The 20,909-nt window shown below is 30.6% G+C and overlaps 1 protein-coding gene across 5 annotated transcripts in view; it reads right to left on the minus strand.

Annotated features, from left to right (window-relative positions):
• Positions 1-20,909, minus strand: part of LOC126879781 (gastrula zinc finger protein xLCGF3.1-like) — a 164,461-nt gene that overhangs the window by 72,661 nt on the left and 70,891 nt on the right. The window contains exon 3 of one of the 5 annotated variants that reach the window (XM_050643034.1): positions 8,477-16,667. The exons of the other annotated variants lie outside the window; for them this stretch is intronic. Coding sequence (XP_050498991.1) covers positions 15,133-16,667 — 1,535 coding nt within the window. The 3' untranslated portion in view covers positions 8,477-15,132. Of the gene's footprint in view, positions 1-8,476; positions 16,668-20,909 lie in introns of those variants that run through there. 5 annotated transcript variants of the gene reach the window in all.

Genomic DNA, 20,909 nt, shown 5'->3' on the forward strand with positions numbered 1-20,909 from the left:
TTCTAAAACATTTATTTTCTTTATTTTTAACAGGTTGTTGAATCTGAATTAAAGATTAAAAATTTAAATTTCAAAATGGCGGATCCAAAATGGCGGATATTTAAATGAAAAACAAGTAGAATCCAATCAAACAAATATGGAATTTCATTCTTAAAAAAAAGATAAACAAATAATTTTCACAAAAATATTAAAAATTAAAATGTATTAGAAAGAAAGAACCAATTATTCAAAATCTATCTCTTCAATATTCAAAAAATTGTTGCAATGGAATCATAAATAAAAAGTTATTCTTAGTAAAAAGCTCTGCATATTCTAAAACTTTAAATGCAATAATAAAATATCAATTTTTATCAATTTTGTACAAGATATGTCAATAAATAAAAATTTCAGTTAGGAGTAAAATACCTATATTTTTCATAATACTGAAAATTGTTATTATGGAAAGTTGTTCAGAATTAAAAACGATGTGTCAATATGCAATTACACTTTTATGCAATTTTTTTACATAATACCTCGTATAATATTGATAAAATATAATATTTTATATTTGCATATTAAGTGTTAGACCATGCACAGCTATTTATGACGAATAACTTTCTTCATAAAATTAATAATAAATCAGTTATCATAAATAATAAGTGAAAATTTAATGATGTTTGGTATAATTAATTTGAAATAATATTAAAAAAAACAAATTTTCGATTAGAAGGATATAATTACATATTGGAACATAGTTTTTAATTCCAAACAACTTTTCTTTATAAAAATTTTCGATATTGTGAAATATAAAGGTACTTTACTCTTGAGTGAAATTCATATTTTTTGACATACCCCGTACAAAATTAACAAAATTTGATATATGATGGTTGCATCTTATGTTATATACGATGCAGAGTATTTTATAAAGAATAGCTTTTTTTCGTAAAACTGATATTAAAAAAGTTATCAATAGGTTCCAAGCTACGCAGACATACTGTATAAGATCTAAAAAAATTTTTTTTGTTGAACATTTATTATTTTTGAAGCTTATTATTAAATTAATTTTAGGTAAGTTTTACAGAAAAAAGTTTTGATCACTCTGTATATACATTTTTTCAGCTGGTAATTTTCGGTTTTTGTATTACATTTTTGTTATCTTTCTTAGTTTTCTCAAAAAGAAATTGTTTATTTCATTTTTAATCTAAAATAATTAAGTGTTTTTTAAAGATTACATCCTAGGCTTTAAAAAAATATTAAAAAAATTGTATTAGATTTATTCAAACTTGAGTAATACCGTCTTAAATTGGTGGGAATTCTGTAGAACTACGAAGTTTTCAAAAATTACATTTTTTGAGACAGCGTATTATTTGAATTAAATTTTTGAGATTTTTTTTTTAATGAAACATCGTTTAGTAAAATGATTGAGAGGTAAGTTGTGCAAATTTGAGAGCTTTGTAAGTAAAATTGTATTAGTTACACATTTTTAAATCCTTTTTAAACAAAATTCATGTAAGTCTCACTTTCCGCCCACACCGTACTTATGTCCATACATTTTATTTCTTTTTATTACAACCATAAGATAGCTTATTTTATCTTCTTTCATGTCCAATTTGTAAAATTTCTTTTGATCCATTAGTTAAAGAATTACATTAAAAAAACTCAACCGTGCACTTCTTCCAACGCTAGTTTACATTGCGCCAATGTGTGTGAGAAGGGTGACTTTAGCGTTATAAATAAAAAATTACAGAAGCTAGAGATTTAATTATAGAAAAATCTTTATATAAGGTTTTTTTGTAAAATTTTCTGAATTTTTCAATGGTCAAGTCAGATTTTTTCTAAAAATTATATTTTCGGAGTTATTTAAAAAAACATCTAACTTCGCTGTTCATTTGTTTAATAAAAAATGAAGCACCCACTTCTCGAGTAGAACTTTTTGATATGTTGTTTATTAAACATTTCTTAATGAAATTACAAAAAGTTTGATTTTTTCCGAAGTGAAAATCTAAATGCACTCCCCTAATTTAGGTATAGGGAGTATAACATGAAAAATAATCAGTATACCTTAAGGACTTCGAAACGCAAAAAATTTACAAGGTGTTCTATTTGAAATAAGATTTCCAAAAAACGGTAAATCTGACAACAATGTAATTATCACTGTAATATCGGCTGCATCAGAAAACTCCTACCCACCAGAACCTATAAAAATCGTGAATTGAAAGAAGGAACCACAAAAAGTTCGATATAACTTTCTTTTATCTGCTTTTGGTAAGATTCCTATAAAATGCCATTTTCTTTCCCGGTATTATTATTCTCATCATTATCATATCCAACGTTGGACGGTCGTCACGCGTCTACTCAAAACTCAATTCACAAACATGGCATAGCAAAGTTGTCTAAATTAAACTTAATACAGTCTAACCCGCTTACTGGGAAAAATTAGAGCAAATTACAAATTACTTTGCATGTGATAGTCTTTTTCACTAGTATGCACTGATACATGTTTTTTTGAAAATTGTTTGCTGCAAATATCGCACACACAAGGCTTTTCTCCGATGTGCACTTTTTATGCCGTTTTAGAATTCCATGTTGTAAGAAGTCTGCTGCATATTTCACATGTAAAAATTTCACCAGAATGAACTCTTAAATGTATTTTTAATCCGGATTTCCGTGAAAACTCTTGGCTGCATATTTCACATGCAAAACGTACATCGATCTACAGAATGTACTACCATATATGCACTTTTAAATGAGAACTTTGTGAAAACCGTTTGTTGCATATTTCACATGCAAATGGTTTTTCACCGGTATGAACTCTTAAATGAATTTTTTATTCGGAACTCCGTGAAAACTGTTTGGTGCAAATTTCACATTCAAAATGTTTTTCTACAGAATGTACTACTAATATGAGTGTTTAAATTAGAACTTCGTGAAAACCGTTTGTTGCATATTTCACATGCAAATGGTTTTTCACCGATATGAACTCTTAAATGTCTTTTGAAATCAGAACTCCTTGAAAATTGTTTATTGCAAATTTCACATGTAAATGGGTTTTCTCCAGTGTGGACTCTTAAATGAACTTTTAATTCGGAACTCCGTGAAAATTGTTCGGTGCAAATTTCACATGCAAAACGTTTTTCTGCAGAATGTATTACCATATGAGTATTTAAATTAGATTTTTGTGAAAACTGTTTGTTGCATATTTCACATGAAAATGGTTTTTCACCGGTATGAACCCTTAAATGTATTTTTAATTTAGCACTCCTTAAAAACTGTTTGTTGCATATTTCACATGCAAATGGGGTTTCTCCAGTGTGACTTCTTACATGTATTTTTAAATCGAAACTTCGTGAAAACCGTTTGGTGCAAATTTCACACGCAAATGGCTTTTCACCAGTATGAACTCTTAAATGCCTTTTTAGAGCATAATTATTTGAAAATTGTTTCATGCAAATGTCACAAGTAAAAAGTTTTTCGTCGGTGTGTACTCTTGCATGTTCTTTTAATCTGGACTGATATGGAAACTCTTGGTTGTATATTTTACACTTTAAATCTCTTTCGCTGTTGAGTATTTTTTCATGTATTTTCTTTGTTGTTGATTGTTTCGGTAAAATTTCTGGTATAAAAGGTTTTTCTCTGGTTCTTTTTTTGGTGAAATTTTCCAACTACCAGGTGATCAAACAAATTACGCGTGCATATAAATGAAAAGCGCTATTTATAGGTAAGCAGCAGTGTGAGAAAGATCGTATACCGATAGCTGTTTGCGTCCTCTGTTGTAGCTGAGCGAGTTCGTTCGCTAGAGAAAAATCACGTGACCTGGCGATATCCATGTTGTTGTTTCTCGAAATATTAGAGTAATTATTATATATTATAGTTTTTTAAGTAACTTTTTCTTAATTAAAGAAAAATAATACGTGCATACAATAGATTTTGCAAATATGATAGAAAAAGACAAATTTATTATTATAAATATATAGGTAGAAAAGTATAAAACTATAAACTAAATTAATTCTGTGTCCGAATCTTGTACTTTTTCTTCAAACTTCTCATCTGAGCTTAAATATTCATTCTCTTCTTCTTCGTCAGACTCAGATTCCTCTTCTGCATGATCTGTAAATAGTTGTAATATGTATTTAGAATTAATTAAAAATTAATTAGTGATTAATTAGTTGAGTTGCTACGTATTCTCCGTCCTTTTATACGGAGTCGAAGCCTGGACAGTCACGGGCGCATCTGAAGAAAGACTTGCCGTTGTTGAGATGTGGAGTTATCGAATAATGTTAAATATATCATGGACACACGTAACAAACACGGAAACATTAAGAAATACTCAACACTATGAAGGAAAGAAGCATGAGCTACTTTGGTCATATACTAAGAAATAAAAAACGTGATGTGATTGGTTATATAAGGAAAAGTATTATGCATTGGTTATATAAGTAAGAATACGTAGCAACTCAATCAATTAATCACTAATTAATTTTTCATTAATTCTAAATACATATTACAACTATTTACAGATCAGGTAGAAGAATCTGAGTCTCGAGGGGAGTCTGGCGAAGAAGAAGAGAATGTATATTTATTTTAGCTCATTTTTCTTTCCTTCATAGTGTTGAGTATTTCTTTTGCCTTTTTCATCTTTCTTAATGTTTCCCTGTTTGTTAAGTGTTGTGTCCATGATATTTTTTACATTTTTCGATAACACCACATCTTAACAATGGCAAGTCTTTCTTCAGATGCGCCCGTGATTGTCCAGGCTTCGACTCCGTATAAAAGGACAGAGAATACGTAGCAACTCAATTAATTAATCACTGATTAATTTTTAATTAATTCTAAATACATATTACAACTATTTACAGATCATGTAGAAGAGGAATCTGAGTCTCGAGGGGAGTCTGACGAAGAAGAAGAGAATGAACATTTAAGCTCAGATGAGGAGTTTGAAGAAGAAGTAGAAGATTTGGACACAGAATTTATTTAGTTTATAGTTTTATACTTTTCTACCTATATATTTATTTATAATAATACATTTGTCTTTTTCTATCATATTTGCAAAATCTATTGTATAGTAAAAAACTATAATATATATAATAATTACTCTAACGTTTCGAGGCACAACAACATGGATATCGCCAGGTCACGTGATTTTCTCGAGCGAACGGTCTCGCTCAGCTACAACAGAGGACGCAAACAGCTATCGGTATACGCTCTTTCTCACACTGCTGCTTACCTACAGCGGTTCCATTTATATGCACGCGTAATTTATTTGATCACATGGCAATTGGATAATTTCACCAAAAAAAAACCTGTCTTTTTTAGAATATTTATTTTTAAAATTAAAAAATACCCTGTCAAAATAACAATTGCACCTCCCTGTCCGGAAGGAATGTACATAGCAATGCATGTATAGTTGTATATTTTATACTCGTTAATAGTATGTACAGATTCAGATGAAATCTTCTGAAGTTCAGATGCACCCTCTGAAAATAATCCTAAGGCGCCCATGAAAGTATCTTGCAGAGTTAAAATCGCCCTCAAATCGCCTGGTCTGTTTATTTTCTTTATATTTGAATATTTAAATTTACTTTTAAGTCATATCAATGATATTTTTTGTAATAACAATTTTTACCCTTTTTTTAACTTTGGGGGGATTTTTGGGGAAAATAACCGCTACCCTCCAGCCAGACCGGCATTTTTGTATTAGGCTATCATATAAGAGTCACATGAAAAATTTTCAGGTTGCCTAAAATACCTACTCAAAAATGTCTCACAGCTCTTATACTATAAACTATTGATAACAAAATAGAATTATAAGAAACATAGCAAATAGTTATTGGATTGGTATTGCCAGACGGTAAAAGTCCAACTCAGATATGACTGTCACCAATGCATTGGATATGCATTACCGACTGCCCCGAATCTTATTTTGGTTCAGTGTCTTTTGTTATCAAATTAGTCAAGATCTGAACTATTTATGTAGCCCCAATAATCATTACGTTATACGTTTGTGTTTTAAAAGTAGATGGTGTTGGTACACCTTTTAATTAACTACTGATAGTTTTATTTACAGGAAGAATATAAGCTACTTGGCAGGCCCGTTCCGACCCGGGGGTACGGAGCACCCGGGCGGCAAGTTCAAGGGGGCGGCACGAGCCGCCCTAAAAATAGGGAAAAATAACAATTTTTATAAGGAAATTATAAAAACATAAATATATGATTATAGTTTTATTACTAACAGAAAGACTGGATTTAAGAAAAGAAATTGTAATATAAAGAGCAACAAAATGGAAACTTTTGAAATTAATCGAGATAATATTGTAAACTTTAAATATCGATATCCGACCACATTAATGACTAAAATGACCATAAAATAATATGTCTCATTATTTAGGTGTCCATATTCAAAACGAACTAATTTCCGTCTTTGGAGAAAATAAGAAACGAAATTATGTCTCTTAAAAACTAGCAAATATTTTTCTATTATATTTTAGATTCCACTGCTGATTTAAGTCATGCAGACGAACTTACCGAGGTCATAAGATATGTTTTATTAAACACCAAATCAAAACAAATCGGAATTAAAGAGCATGTCTTAGGATTTGTATTAGTATCAGATTTGACAGGACAATGTTTGACAAAAATATTTTATTAGATTTTTTGTAGACTCACATTTATTGTTTAGAGGATTTAAGAGGACAGGGCTACGGTAATGGTGCAAATATGAACGGTCGCAATAATGGTTTACAAAAAGAGTTCTTGAATTAAACATTAGAGCCTTTGGTCACGGGCGCCCATATAACAAATTTTAGGGGGGCGGGGCAGACGTGAAGATGATGCACATCATATTTTGTATACTTTGGATAACCCTATGTAGTTTACAGCACCCGAAAAGCTAGGGCCCTGCCCATGCCTTTGGTATGCCTTTGCAGCCCATAGTTTCAATTTAGTAATTAAGGACGCTTAGGACGCAAGGGCGTCTTTAACAATTACAATATTTTTTTCTATTGTGTAGGAACTTTGCGTTTTTTTCTGCATCAACTAAACGTTGGCAAATATTAAAAGATGAAGTCCCAACTTTGCCACTAAAACGTCTTTCTGGTACTATGGTCTGTTATTAAACCAAGAGGAATAATTCAAATTTACCGCGCTGTAATGCTTGTTTGTAATTGATCCAACCTCAGGCAAATTTTCTCCACTGTTATGAATTTTGACACCAATTAAATTTATGAAATTTTGACACTACTGACATTTCATAGGTTAATTAAGTTATATTGGCGATTTTTTGTGTTTTTGCGTTATTCCTTTAATTTTTAGGCTTTAATCTACTTTTTTACGGGGTAGCGAGAAACTATGGAAACACGGTAATTTCTCGGAAACCGCTAGAACGATTTTTATAGATTTTGGTGCGTAAGGGTTATATTATAGATAGAAGCGTTTATTTATAGATTTTAATGCGGCCGATATCATAGTGGTAATTACATTGTTGTCAAATCTTCCGGAAATCTAATGAACTGCTTTTCTGGATATCTAATGAACTTTCTTATTTTAAATAGAACACCCTGTATATTTTTTACGTTTTGAAGTCCTTAAGGACTACTGATTATTTTTCATCTTATATTCCCTATACATAAATGCTGTAAATTCGGAGTTATTGCCACATTTATTAAAAGAAAAGTTTTAAACAAATTATAAAAATTAATTTTTTCGACCTTAGTACACATCATTTTAGGTTCTTTGTATCATTAGGAACAAAAAAGGTTTTTCGTAATTTTCTTGTAAAGTTAATCGTTTCCGAGTCATCAACAATTTAAAACTGAAAAAAAAAATCGAAAAATGACGATGTTCTAGGTTCGAAAAAACAAGTAAAAAATATTATTTTTGAAACTACTAAATTCAAAGTACAAACATTATTGTATTAGATACCGATAAGTGATTTGGTCTTACTTCATTTTAAAACATTGTTGTTTAGTTGTTAATGCCTCAGCCTGAGTTGTCCTCTCCATATGCGCTTCATTAACAATTAAAAAAAAAAACAATGTTTTAGAATAAAACGTGCCAAAAATTCTTATAGGGAGCAGATAGAAGAAAGTTTGAACTAGAATTAAGGTACTTCGTAATTTAAAAAAAAAAAATTTTCTTGTGTTTTTGAACCTTGAAAATCGTCATTTTTCGATTTTTTTCAGGTTTAAATTGTTTATAACTCGGAAACAATTAACTTTACAAGAAAATTACACAAGACCTTTTTTGTTCCCAATGATCCAAAGAACCTAAAATAATATCTACCCGGGCCGAAAAAATTAATTTTAATAATTATTTATCTAATTTTTTTTTAATAAATGTAGCAATAACTCCGAAATTACGGCATTTAGGTATAGGAAATATAACATGAAAAATAATCAGTAGTTCTTAAGGATTTCAAAACGTAAAAAATATACAGGGTGTTCCATTTAAAATAAGAAAGTTCATTAGATTTCCAGAAAACCGGAAGATTTGACAACAATGTAAATAGCAAAAGCTATAAAAATCGTTTTAGCGGTTTCCGAGAAATTACCGTGTTTCCATACTTTCTCGCTACCCTGTATAAATAAACACTTGTTTTTAGAACTCGTATAACATAATATGTATGGATTACCGTCGAAGGCCGATATGATCAACCAAAAAAGAAGATGTATTTGGTGATTTTTCTAGTGACTTTCTTGGGTGTGAATCTGTCTTTTTAGTTTACTCCTCCTGGTTTAACTAGAAATATGTCAAATTCGTTACTTTTAAAGATTTAGTTGTTTACATGTACTTATTCCATTGTTGCACGTTATAATGTGTTGATACAAACTAATATTGCAAGTAAAGTGACGCAAGAATCTGAAGCTACACTATCTAATATTATTTTAATCTTGGAGCAGACCAAAACATATTTATCTAATATTACACCAAATGAAGGTTTTAATGATATATTAAAAGAGGCCAAAAAAATTGCGGAAGATATTGATTGCGACCCTTCGTTTCCACACGAATTAATATGGTTAGGCTCCGAATGAAAAAGCGTTTATTTGACTACGATTGTAAAGATTAGGTTCAAAAAAATCCATCTGACCAATGTAAAATTGATTTTTACTTTGTTATATTAGACACTGCCAAATCAAAATAGAAGGAAAGGTTCGAACAAATAAAGCAACATTATACATTGTTTAATTTTCTCAACGACCTATAGGTATATTTAATTTCCTGAAAACTGTTCCTAAAAACTGATAAATCAATTATGTTTGCCAAATAATACAGGGTGTTAGTAAATAAGTATGATAAACTTTAAGGGGTAATTCTACATGAAAAAATAATGACAGTTTGTTCTATAAACGTAGGTATGTCCGCAAGTGCTTCGTTTCCGAGATACGGGGTGTTGAAATTTTTATTTCAAACTGCCAATTTATTTATTGATCTAAGATCGATTGAGCTATGAAAATTAAATTTGGTGTGTTTTAAGAGGTAGTTATTGTGAATTTTTGACATACAATTAAGAATTTTGTATTCATCATTGGCGCGCCTACAAGTAATGGTCTGAATTTTTTTTAAAGAAAAAATAGTACGCCACTGAGATATTTCGAATTAAAAATTATTTTTAAATTCCACGTCTAATTTACGATAAAAAACCTTTCTTGTCTTCTTTTCATATTATGATGCACCGTTTTTATGCAGAAAAATAAAACATCTTGACGCGTATTTTTCATTCTTTAATAGATTATCAAGAACTATCCAATATAATAATACTAAACTAGAATAACAGAAAAGAAAATATTACTAATAAGATTTTAACTAGGTGCAGAGCTACAACAAATGTTAAAAATGACTTCCTTTAGAGGTGACAGAATAATTTTATATTCATCATTGGCGCGCGTACGGGTAATGCTCTGAATTTTTTTAAGAAAAAAATAGTACGCCACTGAGATATGTCAAATTAAAAATCAGTTTTGAATTTCTCGTTCAATAGGGAACTTGCATAAATTTTTAAATTCGAAAAAAATGTTATAAATCACAACACAACATAATTTAAAACATGTATCAAAGATAAAAAAGTTTTGTTTGTCTTTCGTTTGGCCCCTAAAGACGATTAAAAATTCAAATTAAAACAGGTGGTCCAAAACGCTTCGTGACGTCACTTGGTTTTACATTTACATTTTTCCAATAAAGTAAACAGAATTTTAAATTAGACGTTATAAACGTCAGTAGAAAATACATTTATGTGACGTTACAAGTGTTTTTGATCGTTTGAACTATTCATAGAAAAATTCGTACTTTTACAAAATGGTTTTATTTTCAATAGTAAACCTTCGTTCCTTTCCTTCAAAAACAGTATAAAACTACAATTTTAACAAACTGGTATATATTATTACAATGACATACGATAAATGTCATTAGAATATAAATATTTTTGACTTATTCCACGACGATGAGCTTGCCAAATACGCAAGTAGGTGGAGGCCAATAAACTAAAGAAGGAGAAGAAGAATATACCTAAATATAAGGTTGTGTCTAGGTATACGTTACCGTGTACGCAAATAAAAAAGTTAGAGTGTCAGTGATTTCTTATTTTTTATTTGTTTAGTGTTTGTTTTCAAATTAACTACGGAGTGTGGACAATTATTTAGTTCTTTTAATGAGTTTAAGAACATTTTAAAACAGTACGAAAAAGATAAGAGACTATAAACTAATATATATATTTTTTAGTTATAAATGAAATAGTATGTATTACCGTAAAAGATTAAAATAAAAAGAAGACCTAAAGCTTTCACAATAATAATTAACTTGTTCTGAAGCTATTATCCTTGTGGCATTTTTGTAATCAACTATTCTAAATGGGAACTAAGCCACAATTTAACCAAAAAATGATTTTATTAACGTTTCGACGTCTAAATCGGACGTCGTTGTCAACATACAAAATATTATTAAATTAAACAAAAATGGTGTTGCTTAGTAAAAAATTTTTTTAATAATTTATTTAATCTGACTAATTTTTGTATTTTGACAATGACATCCGATTTGGACGTCGAAACGTTAATAAAATCATTTTTTTAGTTAAACTGTGGCTTATTTCCCGTTTAGAATAGTTGATTATAATAATTAACTTACGTATAAAAATTATTTTAGCAATATTTTGTACGTGTCATATCAACTAAATACATATATTTATTTTGCTAACCTAAATATATACTTTTATATATACATTGATTTATTACAATTAAGTTTGAAACATCTAAATAGTTCTGCTTCCCTTCCCTTAACAAGTATTTTTCTATCAAACAAACACTAAACATACCAACATTGCATGTACCAAAATATACAGTCACTGCGCACGTTAAATAATGAAGTCACTGGCTTGATCAAGTTTAATTCGCGTGTACCTAACTTTTTTATTTGCGTACACGTTAGAGTAATAATAATAATAATAATGATGTTTATTTAGGACTAACAATAAAGATTTACAAAAAAAAATAACATAATGAGTACTACCTAAATAAACATAAATAACTCACTGAAGTTGAGCTACCCTGTATATATATTACTAATATACATACAAAAGTAGCACCCCTTGTGCGTGAGACTTAAAAATATAATATACTAATTTACAAATATAAACAAACACAAAAAATATTTAACAAATGTATAAATGTATACAGTTTTCGAAAATTTATAAAAATACTAAAAACTCTAACATTAACCAAGAAAAAATAAAAATATAATAATTTTAATATAATTTGTGATATAAATGTGGCCATCAATAATTCAAGAAATGTCGCAGTTGATAATAAAAATCTATTTAGATACAATTTTTATTTTCGATATAATTTTTTATTTCTTATTTAAGTTTATTTATTACAATTATTGTCCATTGATAAGTTCTTCGCAGAATTTTGTTGATTTGTTCTCAATCCATTGTTTAATTTCATATTTATATCTATGTTTTTTATCATTTTTAAATTGTTTTAAATTATCCGGTAGCAAATTGTACAATTTGGGCCCTATGTAACCAACATATCTTTGAAGGATGGATTTATTACATTTTGGTAGAATTGTATTATGTTTTATATATCTAGTTTGGTGGGCATGACTGTTAAAATTTAATATTATCTTTTTTTCGTGTATATGTATAATTGCTTTATAACAGAATAATTTACGTACATTTAAAAATTTACTTTCGTTATATAACAGCTCACTAGAATATCTTAAATTTTTCCCGTATATAATTCTAATTAGCCATTTCTGAATAATATTTATAGAATATAAGTAATTATTGCGTATTCCACCCCATCCTAAAAGGCCATATGTGAGTTGAGATTGTATAAGTGCATAATAAAGAATTCGCAAATGAGTTATTCCTAAAAATTGTTTTAAAAATTTAAATCTTGATAAGAGTCCTCTTAATTTATTTACTATTGGGACCGTGCAAGTTCGGCAAAGCGACCTCTATTTCTACGCTCTGTACTTTTATTCGCACTTTTAATTATATTGGCCAATTATATTAGTCCTGGTTGCTGGATAATTGTCAAGACCATAGTCCAAAAAAATAATAAGAAGAAAAAATAAGATGCAGGTTATGTTTAGCAAACGTAAACAATTGTATGTAGTAAATAAAATCAGTTATTAAAATGCAGTACTGCAAGCAAAATACAATTAATTAAATTTACCTTTATATAATAATTGCATATCGTATCAATATTGTGGAGCAATATATAATTTTTCTGCGTCAATGACAGAAGGTATGAAATATACGTCAATTTGACAATTTCAATTGACAATATGAATTATTTAAGATAGATGCAATATTTCTCCGCGACTCGCGCACGGTCGTTTCTCGTTTCCCTTTCCAAGTACTTGCACACCGCGAATATTATTTGCTTGGGTGTTCCATCGTAAATGTTTATCAATTATTATACCTAGATATTTAATCTCGTATGTATGTGGAATTTCATTTTTTGCATCAATTTTTAATGAGCCAAGATTTGGGAGGTTATTAACATATGATGCAAATGGTATATATTTTGTTTTTTCTATATTTAAGGTAAGTTTATTAAACTGAAACCATTTCTGAATTGTAGCAAAATCTGTTTCAGCTTTTTGTTTTAAATTATTCCATGTATTTGCATCACAGAAAATAGCTGTGTCATCTGCAAAACTTATGATTTTACCTGTTACATTCAGTCTGAATAGATCATTGATATAAATATTGAAGAGAATTGGTCCCAAGACTGTTCCCTGTGGTACTCCGTAAGATATAATTCTTCCTTTACTGATTTCTCCATCTATAGAAACATGTTGTCTATTTAGCAGATAACTTTCTAGGATGTTATATGCAAGTCCTCTTATACCATATTTTTGAAGTTTATTTAGCAGTATTTTATGTGAAACTGTATCAAATGCCTTTGCTAAATCTACAAATATACAAAGAGATGGTTTTGTATTATAAAGAGTGTACCTAGACACAGCGAAATATAACCATAATAATAACTAATGTAAAATATGTGACGTCACGGGTCGTATGAACTATTTTATACCGCAGAAGACTTTAAATATGTATTTCTAAGTTATTACGAGTTTTTGAAGCGTGAAATTTTGGAAATCTCATTTTTAAACAAAACTGAACATTATTATGTAACAAAAAAATGTGCAAGTTCCCTATTTACGACAAAAAATTGTTCTTGCCTTTTTTTCATATGCGGAGCCGTTTTTATGCAAAAAAAAATAAAACATTTTAACGTTTAGAAAGTATTTGAACTAAGTTTCTATACACATGGAAACTACCTCGAATACTTTGCAAGCGTTAAGATGTTTTACATTTTTGTATAAAAACGGCGCCTCGTATAAAAAAAGGCAAGAAAGATTTCTTGTCGGAAATTGAACGAGGAATAGGGAACTTGCATAAAATTATAAATTCGAAAAAATGTTATAAATCACAACAGGACATAATTTAAAACATGTATCAAAGATAAAAAAAAGTTTTGTTTGGCTTTCGTTTGGCCCCTAAAGACGATTAAAAATTAAAATTATACCAGCCAGCCCAAAACGCGTCGTGGCGTCATCGGGTTATGTGTTTACATTCTGAAACAACAAAGTAAACAGAATTTTAAATTAGACGTTATAAACGTCAGTACAAAATACAGTTATGTGATGTTACAAGTGTTTTTGATCGTTTGAACTACTCATAGATAACTTGTACTTTTACAAAATGGTTGTATTTTCCATAGTAAACCTTCTTTCCTTTCCTTCAATAACTATATCAAACTTCAATCTCAACAAACTGGTATATATTATTGCAATGAAATAAGATAAATGTCATTAGAATATAAATATTTTTCCTATATTCCGCGACGAGGTATACCCAAGTAGGTGGAGGCCAATAAACTAAAGAAGAACAAAATTCTTAATTATATGTCAAAAAATGCGCAATAACCTCCTCCTAAAACTCACTAAATTTCAGTTTCACAGCTCAACCGGTTTTAGAGCAATAAATAAATTGGCAGTTTGAAATAAAAATTTCGACACCCCGTATCTCGGAAACTAAGCATTTGCGGACACATGTTTATAGAGAAAACCGTCATTATTTTTTCATGTAGAATTAGCCCTTAAAGTTTGTCATACTTATTTACTAACACCCTGTATAAAGCTTTTGAAAATATTTTTTTATGTGATCCGTTAAGTTGCAAAGTTATGAAAACCGTTTGGTGCAAATTTCACAAGCAAAACGTTTTTTTACAGAATGTACTACCATATGCGAGTTTAAACTAGATCTTTGTAAAAACTCTGTTACATATTTCACATGCAAATGGTTTTTCACCGATATGAATTCTTAAATGTATTTTTAATTCGGAACTCCGTGAAAACTGTTTGGGGTGCAAATTTCACATACAAAATGTTTTTCTACAGAATGTACTACCATATGAGTATATAAAATAGAACTTCGTGAAAACCGTTTGTTGCATATTTCACATACAAATGGTTTCTCACCGGTATGAACTCTTAAATGTCTTTTTTAAATCAGAACTCCTTGAAAACTGTTTATTGCAAATTTCACATGTGAGGGTTCTCTGCAGTGTGAATTCTTAAATGCACTTTTAATTCGAAACTTCGTGAAAACCGTTTGGTGCAAATTTCACATGCAAACCGTTTTTATACAGAATGTACTACCATATGAGTATTTAAATTAGAACTTTGTGAGAACTGTTTATTGCATATTTCACATGTAAATGGTTTTTCATCGGTATGAGTTCTTAAATGTATTTTTAATTCAGCACTCGTTAAAAACTGTTTGTTGCATATTTCACATGCAAATGGGGATTTTCCAGTGTGACTTCTTAAATGCACTTTTAAATCGGAACTTCGTGAAAACCGTTTGGTACAAATTTCACATGCAAACCGTTTTTCTACAGAATGTACTACCATATGAGTATTTAAATTAGAACTTTGTGAAAACTGTTTGTTGCATATTTCACATGTAAATGGTTTTTCACCGGTATGAGTTCTTAAATGTATTTTTAATTCAGCACTCGTTAAAAACTGCTTGTTGCATATTTCACATGCAAATGGGGTTTCACCAGTGTGGCCTCTTAAATGCACTTTCAATTCGGAACTCCGTGAAAACTGTTTGGTGCAAACTTCACATGCAAAACGTTTTTCTACAGAATGTACTACCATATGTTTTTTTAAATTAGAACTATGTGAAAACCGTTTGTTGCACATTTCACATGAAAATGGTTTTTCACCAGTATGAACTCTTAAATGTATTTTTAATTCAGCACTCGTTAAAAACTGTTTGTTGCATATTTCACATGCAAATGGAGTTTCTCCAGTGTGAACTATTAAATGCCCTTTCAATTCGGATTTCCGTGAAAACTGTTTGGTGCAAACTTCACATGCAAAACGTTTTTCTACAGAATGTACTACCATATGAGTTTTTAAATTAGAACTATGTGAAAACTGTTTGTTGCATATTTCACATGAAAATGGTTTTTCACCGGTATGAACTCTTAAATGTATTTTTAATTCAGCACTCTTTAAAAACTGTTTGTTGCATATTTCACATGCAAATGGGAGTTCTCCAGTGTGAACTCTTAAATGTCTTTTTAATCCGGAACTCCTTGAAAACTGTTTGTTGCAAATTTCACATGCAGAACGCTTTTCTACAGAATGTACTACCATATGTGCGTTTAAATTAGAACTTAATGAAAACCGTTTGTTGCATATTTCACATGTAAATGGTTTTTCACCGGTATGAACTCTTAAATGCACTTTTAGTTCGGAACTCCGTGAAAACTGTTTTGTGCAAATTTCACACGCAAATGGCTTTTCACCAGTATGAACCCTTACACGTCTTTTGAAATGAGATCTCTCTGAAAATTGTTTCATGAAAATATCACATGTAAAAAGTTTTTCTTCGGTGTGTACTCTTGCATGTTCTTTTAATCTGGACTGATATGGAAACTCTTGATTGCATATTTTACACTTTAAACCTCTTTCACTGTTGAGTATTCTTTCATGTATTTTCTTTGTTGTTGATTGTTTAGGTAAAATTTCTGGCATAAAAGGGTTTTCTCTGGTGTTTCCTTTCATAACGTCAATTAAATGCTGGTTCAATTGACTATTTCCATCATCGTATTGTTTTAATATATTACTTGGATCAACTTTTAAATCTTTACATGAAAAACCTAAAATCATATTTATCTATTAAATCAGTGTTACGGAATGAAACAAAAAATGCATGATTAGAAAAGACAAATATGAGCATTTAGTAAAAAGTTATTAGTTTGTTGTAGATTACTTATTAGATCATACTATACTATTAATAAAAAATGGATCATAAGAGAGAAGACAAGGTAGGGGAACTATTGACATGACAAATCATGACATCTGTTGATGATCTAAACCTAATGCTCGCACTGACTAAAATCTTACAAAAGGGCTTAGCTTCTTTTTAACGATCATAAAAATATGAATCTTGCCTAATTAAATAACACAAATGAAGTAAAAAACAGACGTTCTCTCAATCATTTATTGTAACTTCCGACGATTGTAACTAAAATACAGCTCCCTCAAATTTTCAACAAAAAACAGGAGAAAAAATTGAGAATTAGAACTAAAATTAACATAGTTAAAATGCAGTATTCCTATTTCACTTCCCAAATTATTTGTTTTCTCGTCTTTGTGTCCCGTGCGATTTGTTTTAATTTTTAATGTGGATTTGACTTATTTATTGACGAATTTTAACACAATGTAGGTACCGCATTTTTTATTATTTACTTTTCTTTTATCTGTTTCTACAGTTTACTAAAATTTCTTCACTGCTTAAATAATTAAAACATAGTCTTAATTTACAGTCAATTAACTTTCAACTTAATATTATTTCTTTTCAAGTTTTAACTTTCTTTTCTATTTCTCCCTTTTATTTTATTTTATATCTCATTTTCATGTACCTACATGTCTAACAATTCACATGTTATTATTATTTTATTATATGACTGCTAATACAATCATTTAGCTACAATTTTTAAGCTTTCCGACTATTTCATCCATCATCCTTTTTGCGACCACTACTCCCTTCATCAGAACATCGAGGAGTATGGACCTTAACAATTGGGTTACAATTGCACGTCCAGAGCTAACATCGATATTAGATATCAACCCGTTTTGATCCAAACGTTGTCAGCCTTACACCAACACATACATAAATAAATAGAAATCTTTTAATAAATATAAATAAAAATCTTTAAAACCATCACATATTAAAAATTGTATGTAACACATTCACTTTAGTCTACTTCACAAACAAAATAGCAGGCACAGACTTGTTGGCTGTATTTCACCAATTATCTCACCACCCTCAAGAATTTCCATAAACTTGTTAACCTTTATAACATTCTCCGTCTATTCCACCATATCCCGTTAGCATAACTTAAGCAAGATATCATGTTAATGAATACTCAGGAAGTAGCTCCTTGTAGCCGAATCATTTAGTGACTTGTAACCGTTGACCTGAAGATGCTCTGCATATTATAGAGAGCGAAACCGGTCGTCGGAAGTTACAATAAATGATTGAGAGTACGTCTGTTTTTTACTTCATTCAAAATGAACTCACATACAACCCATTCAACATTTAAATAACACAAACTTTGGCCAAAAATTCAACTAACTATTTTTACAAAGAGATCCGAAGCATCTACTTATTTTTAAAAGAAGGACCCAAAAAAAGTTCGACATAACTTCCTTTTTTCCGCTTTTGCTAAGACTCCTATAAAAGGCTTTCTTTCCCGGTATTATTATTCTCATCATTATCATATCCAACGTTGGACAAACAGGACATAGTTAGTGATGTAAGAAGAGAATATTCTCGGCCAGAAAATTCTCAGCGAGAATATTCTCGGTCAAAAAATGATTTTTGAGAATTTTCTATATTGTTTTTGCCAATTCACCTCGTATAGTTTTTGCATCCCAAACATTATTATTCTTGAAGCTCAAACACCTACTTGCCGTTCCGCTCATGAAATGCTTTTTCGCTTTCACGCGATTTTAGATCAAATCCCCGAAAATCTAAGTAGCCGGGGCTGGGAATCCCATGAACCACTACCTAGGGTGTTTACAGTGTCAGTATTTATTGTTTTGGTGCCATATTAACGTGCAAATATTTATAATGGATCCAAGTAAAGCATAATTTACTAAAAAACCTAAAACGCTCACTATATTACTCGCGAAGTCGATCGAAATTCAGCGAGTACGAGAGTGTAGAAAGGTTGTTCATGCGACTTTGCTGCGCCTCGGCCTTCTTGCATTCTGTGGCGGTTTTTGAGACCAAGTCAAAGGAACCGAAGTCCTTATCGCCCGGCGTGAATGTGTTCCTCACGGAGTAGAACGAGTGTGTAGTGACAGGTACTTCGGTCTTCGGTGAACTTTCTCGAAGTAACTTCGCGAGAGTGTGGTGCTCGCTTTAAAAGGAATATATGGAATTACTGTAAAATTCAAAGTGTACAAGGTAAATCAAGCAGTTTGCAAATTTTGTGATAGTCAATACTTGAAAAATACAACAAGAATGACAAAACATTTAGTAAAATGTGTTAAATGTCCAGTGAGAGCGAGACAATTGTTTGAAAAGGATCAACAGAAACATTCATCAACTGCTTTTCAACCAACACAGTTGTTAGATTCGTCCAATGACGGTAAGCATACCTTCATCCAGTGCATCGACTGAAAGAAGTTTCAGTACTTATGGTTTATCCACTCCTCTAAAAGAAACCGGCTTACTGGTGAAAGGGCTGATAAGGTAACTTTTATTGCTCACAATTTAAATTTGTTAGACGTAGACCAATCCACGACTGAGATGGCGACTAGTGTAAAACAAAATCCCACAACTTCTCATCAGTACGTAATGCAGAATGTAGATGACCAGGATGAGCTAATGATAGAAATAGATTCTGAATCTGAGGCCTCATCTTTTTCAGATTAGCTCACCACATCCAGTATTTGCTGTTAAAAAAATTTCTTTTTTTTGTCAAATAAATTTTGTTTTCTGTTGTTTTTGTATTTTATTATATATAAAGAACACTGTTGTTTCGTCTCATAATTTTGTATATAATTTAATGATTTTTAATACCCTATTTCATCTTTAACAATATCCATAAGCGCGTCATAAGGGAGCGTTCAAGTATTACGTAACGCAATTTTTGAAGATTTTTGACCCCCCTCCCCCCCATGTAACGCACCGTAACGTTTTTCTGTACCCCCTCCCCTACCTAAACGTTACGTAACACCCAAGTGGCCATTTGAACCTAAATGGAAAACGAGATTGCGAAAAGCACCGGAAACTCGGTAAAAGAACTTTGTTATTATTTTAATCGCATTTGAGGTAATAATAAAAACTTACAATCATCATTCAGCCTTTAATCTCCACTGCTGAACATAGGCCTCCTCCCCTCGTTTCCAACCACGTCTATCCTGCGCCGCTCTCATCCAGTTTTTATTTAGCTTTCTTAAGTCGTTAGTCCATCTTGTAGGCGGTCGACCGACGTTTCTCTTGTCTTCTCTTGACCTCCATTCCAATAATCTTTTTGTCCATCGCCCATCTGTCATTCTGGCAATGTGTCCTGCCCATCTCCACTTCAACCTGGCTAGCCTTTCGATAACGTCAGTCACCTTTGTTCTCCTCATTTCTTCGTTTTTGATTTTGTCTTGCAAAGTTATTCCTAACATTGACCGCTCCATTCTTCTCTGCGTTACTCTTAGTTTGGTAGCCGAGTCTTTAGTTAAGGTAAGTGTTTCTGATCCGTGCGTCAAGACTGGGAGGACGCACTGATCAAATACCTTTCTCTTTAGGCATGTGGGCAACTCACTTTTAAAAGTTTCTCTCAGTTTTCCAAATGCTGCCCACCCAAGAACGATTCTTTTATTCAGTTCATGTGTCTGGTTATTCCTGCCAATCGTAATTTCATGTCCCATGACATGAAATATGTTCAAAAGTTACAATAATAATCTTTTATTATTAATTTTACATTTAAATTTACATTTTCCCTACTTGGCCCCATCCTTAAATACATTTTTGGCTTCATTATTTATTGTTCTTCTCATGCATTCTTCTATTTTATCTTTTTTAATAAAAGCTTAAAATAAAATAACATTTATTATTTCAACATTTTTTTTTGCTTAATAAAAATTTTTGTATAACGAATAATATACGATGTTACCAGTAGTTTCGAAAAAATAATGAAAAAAATGTGTAAAACTTTTTGTTCTTCGACGCCCTGTATCGTCAAAACGCATGCCGTTACAAAAATTATTTAGTAAGCAAACCCCAATTATTTTTTAATTTTTCACCTATCCTAGAGATCGTGTTACCTTTTTCTGAAACACCCTGTATATATACATATAATATATAAGAAGGCACTTATGGAATAAAATTATTT

This window comes from Diabrotica virgifera, chromosome 2 (assembly GCF_917563875.1).
Source record: "Diabrotica virgifera virgifera chromosome 2, PGI_DIABVI_V3a".
Classification (NCBI taxonomy): Eukaryota; Metazoa; Arthropoda; class Insecta; order Coleoptera; family Chrysomelidae; genus Diabrotica; species Diabrotica virgifera.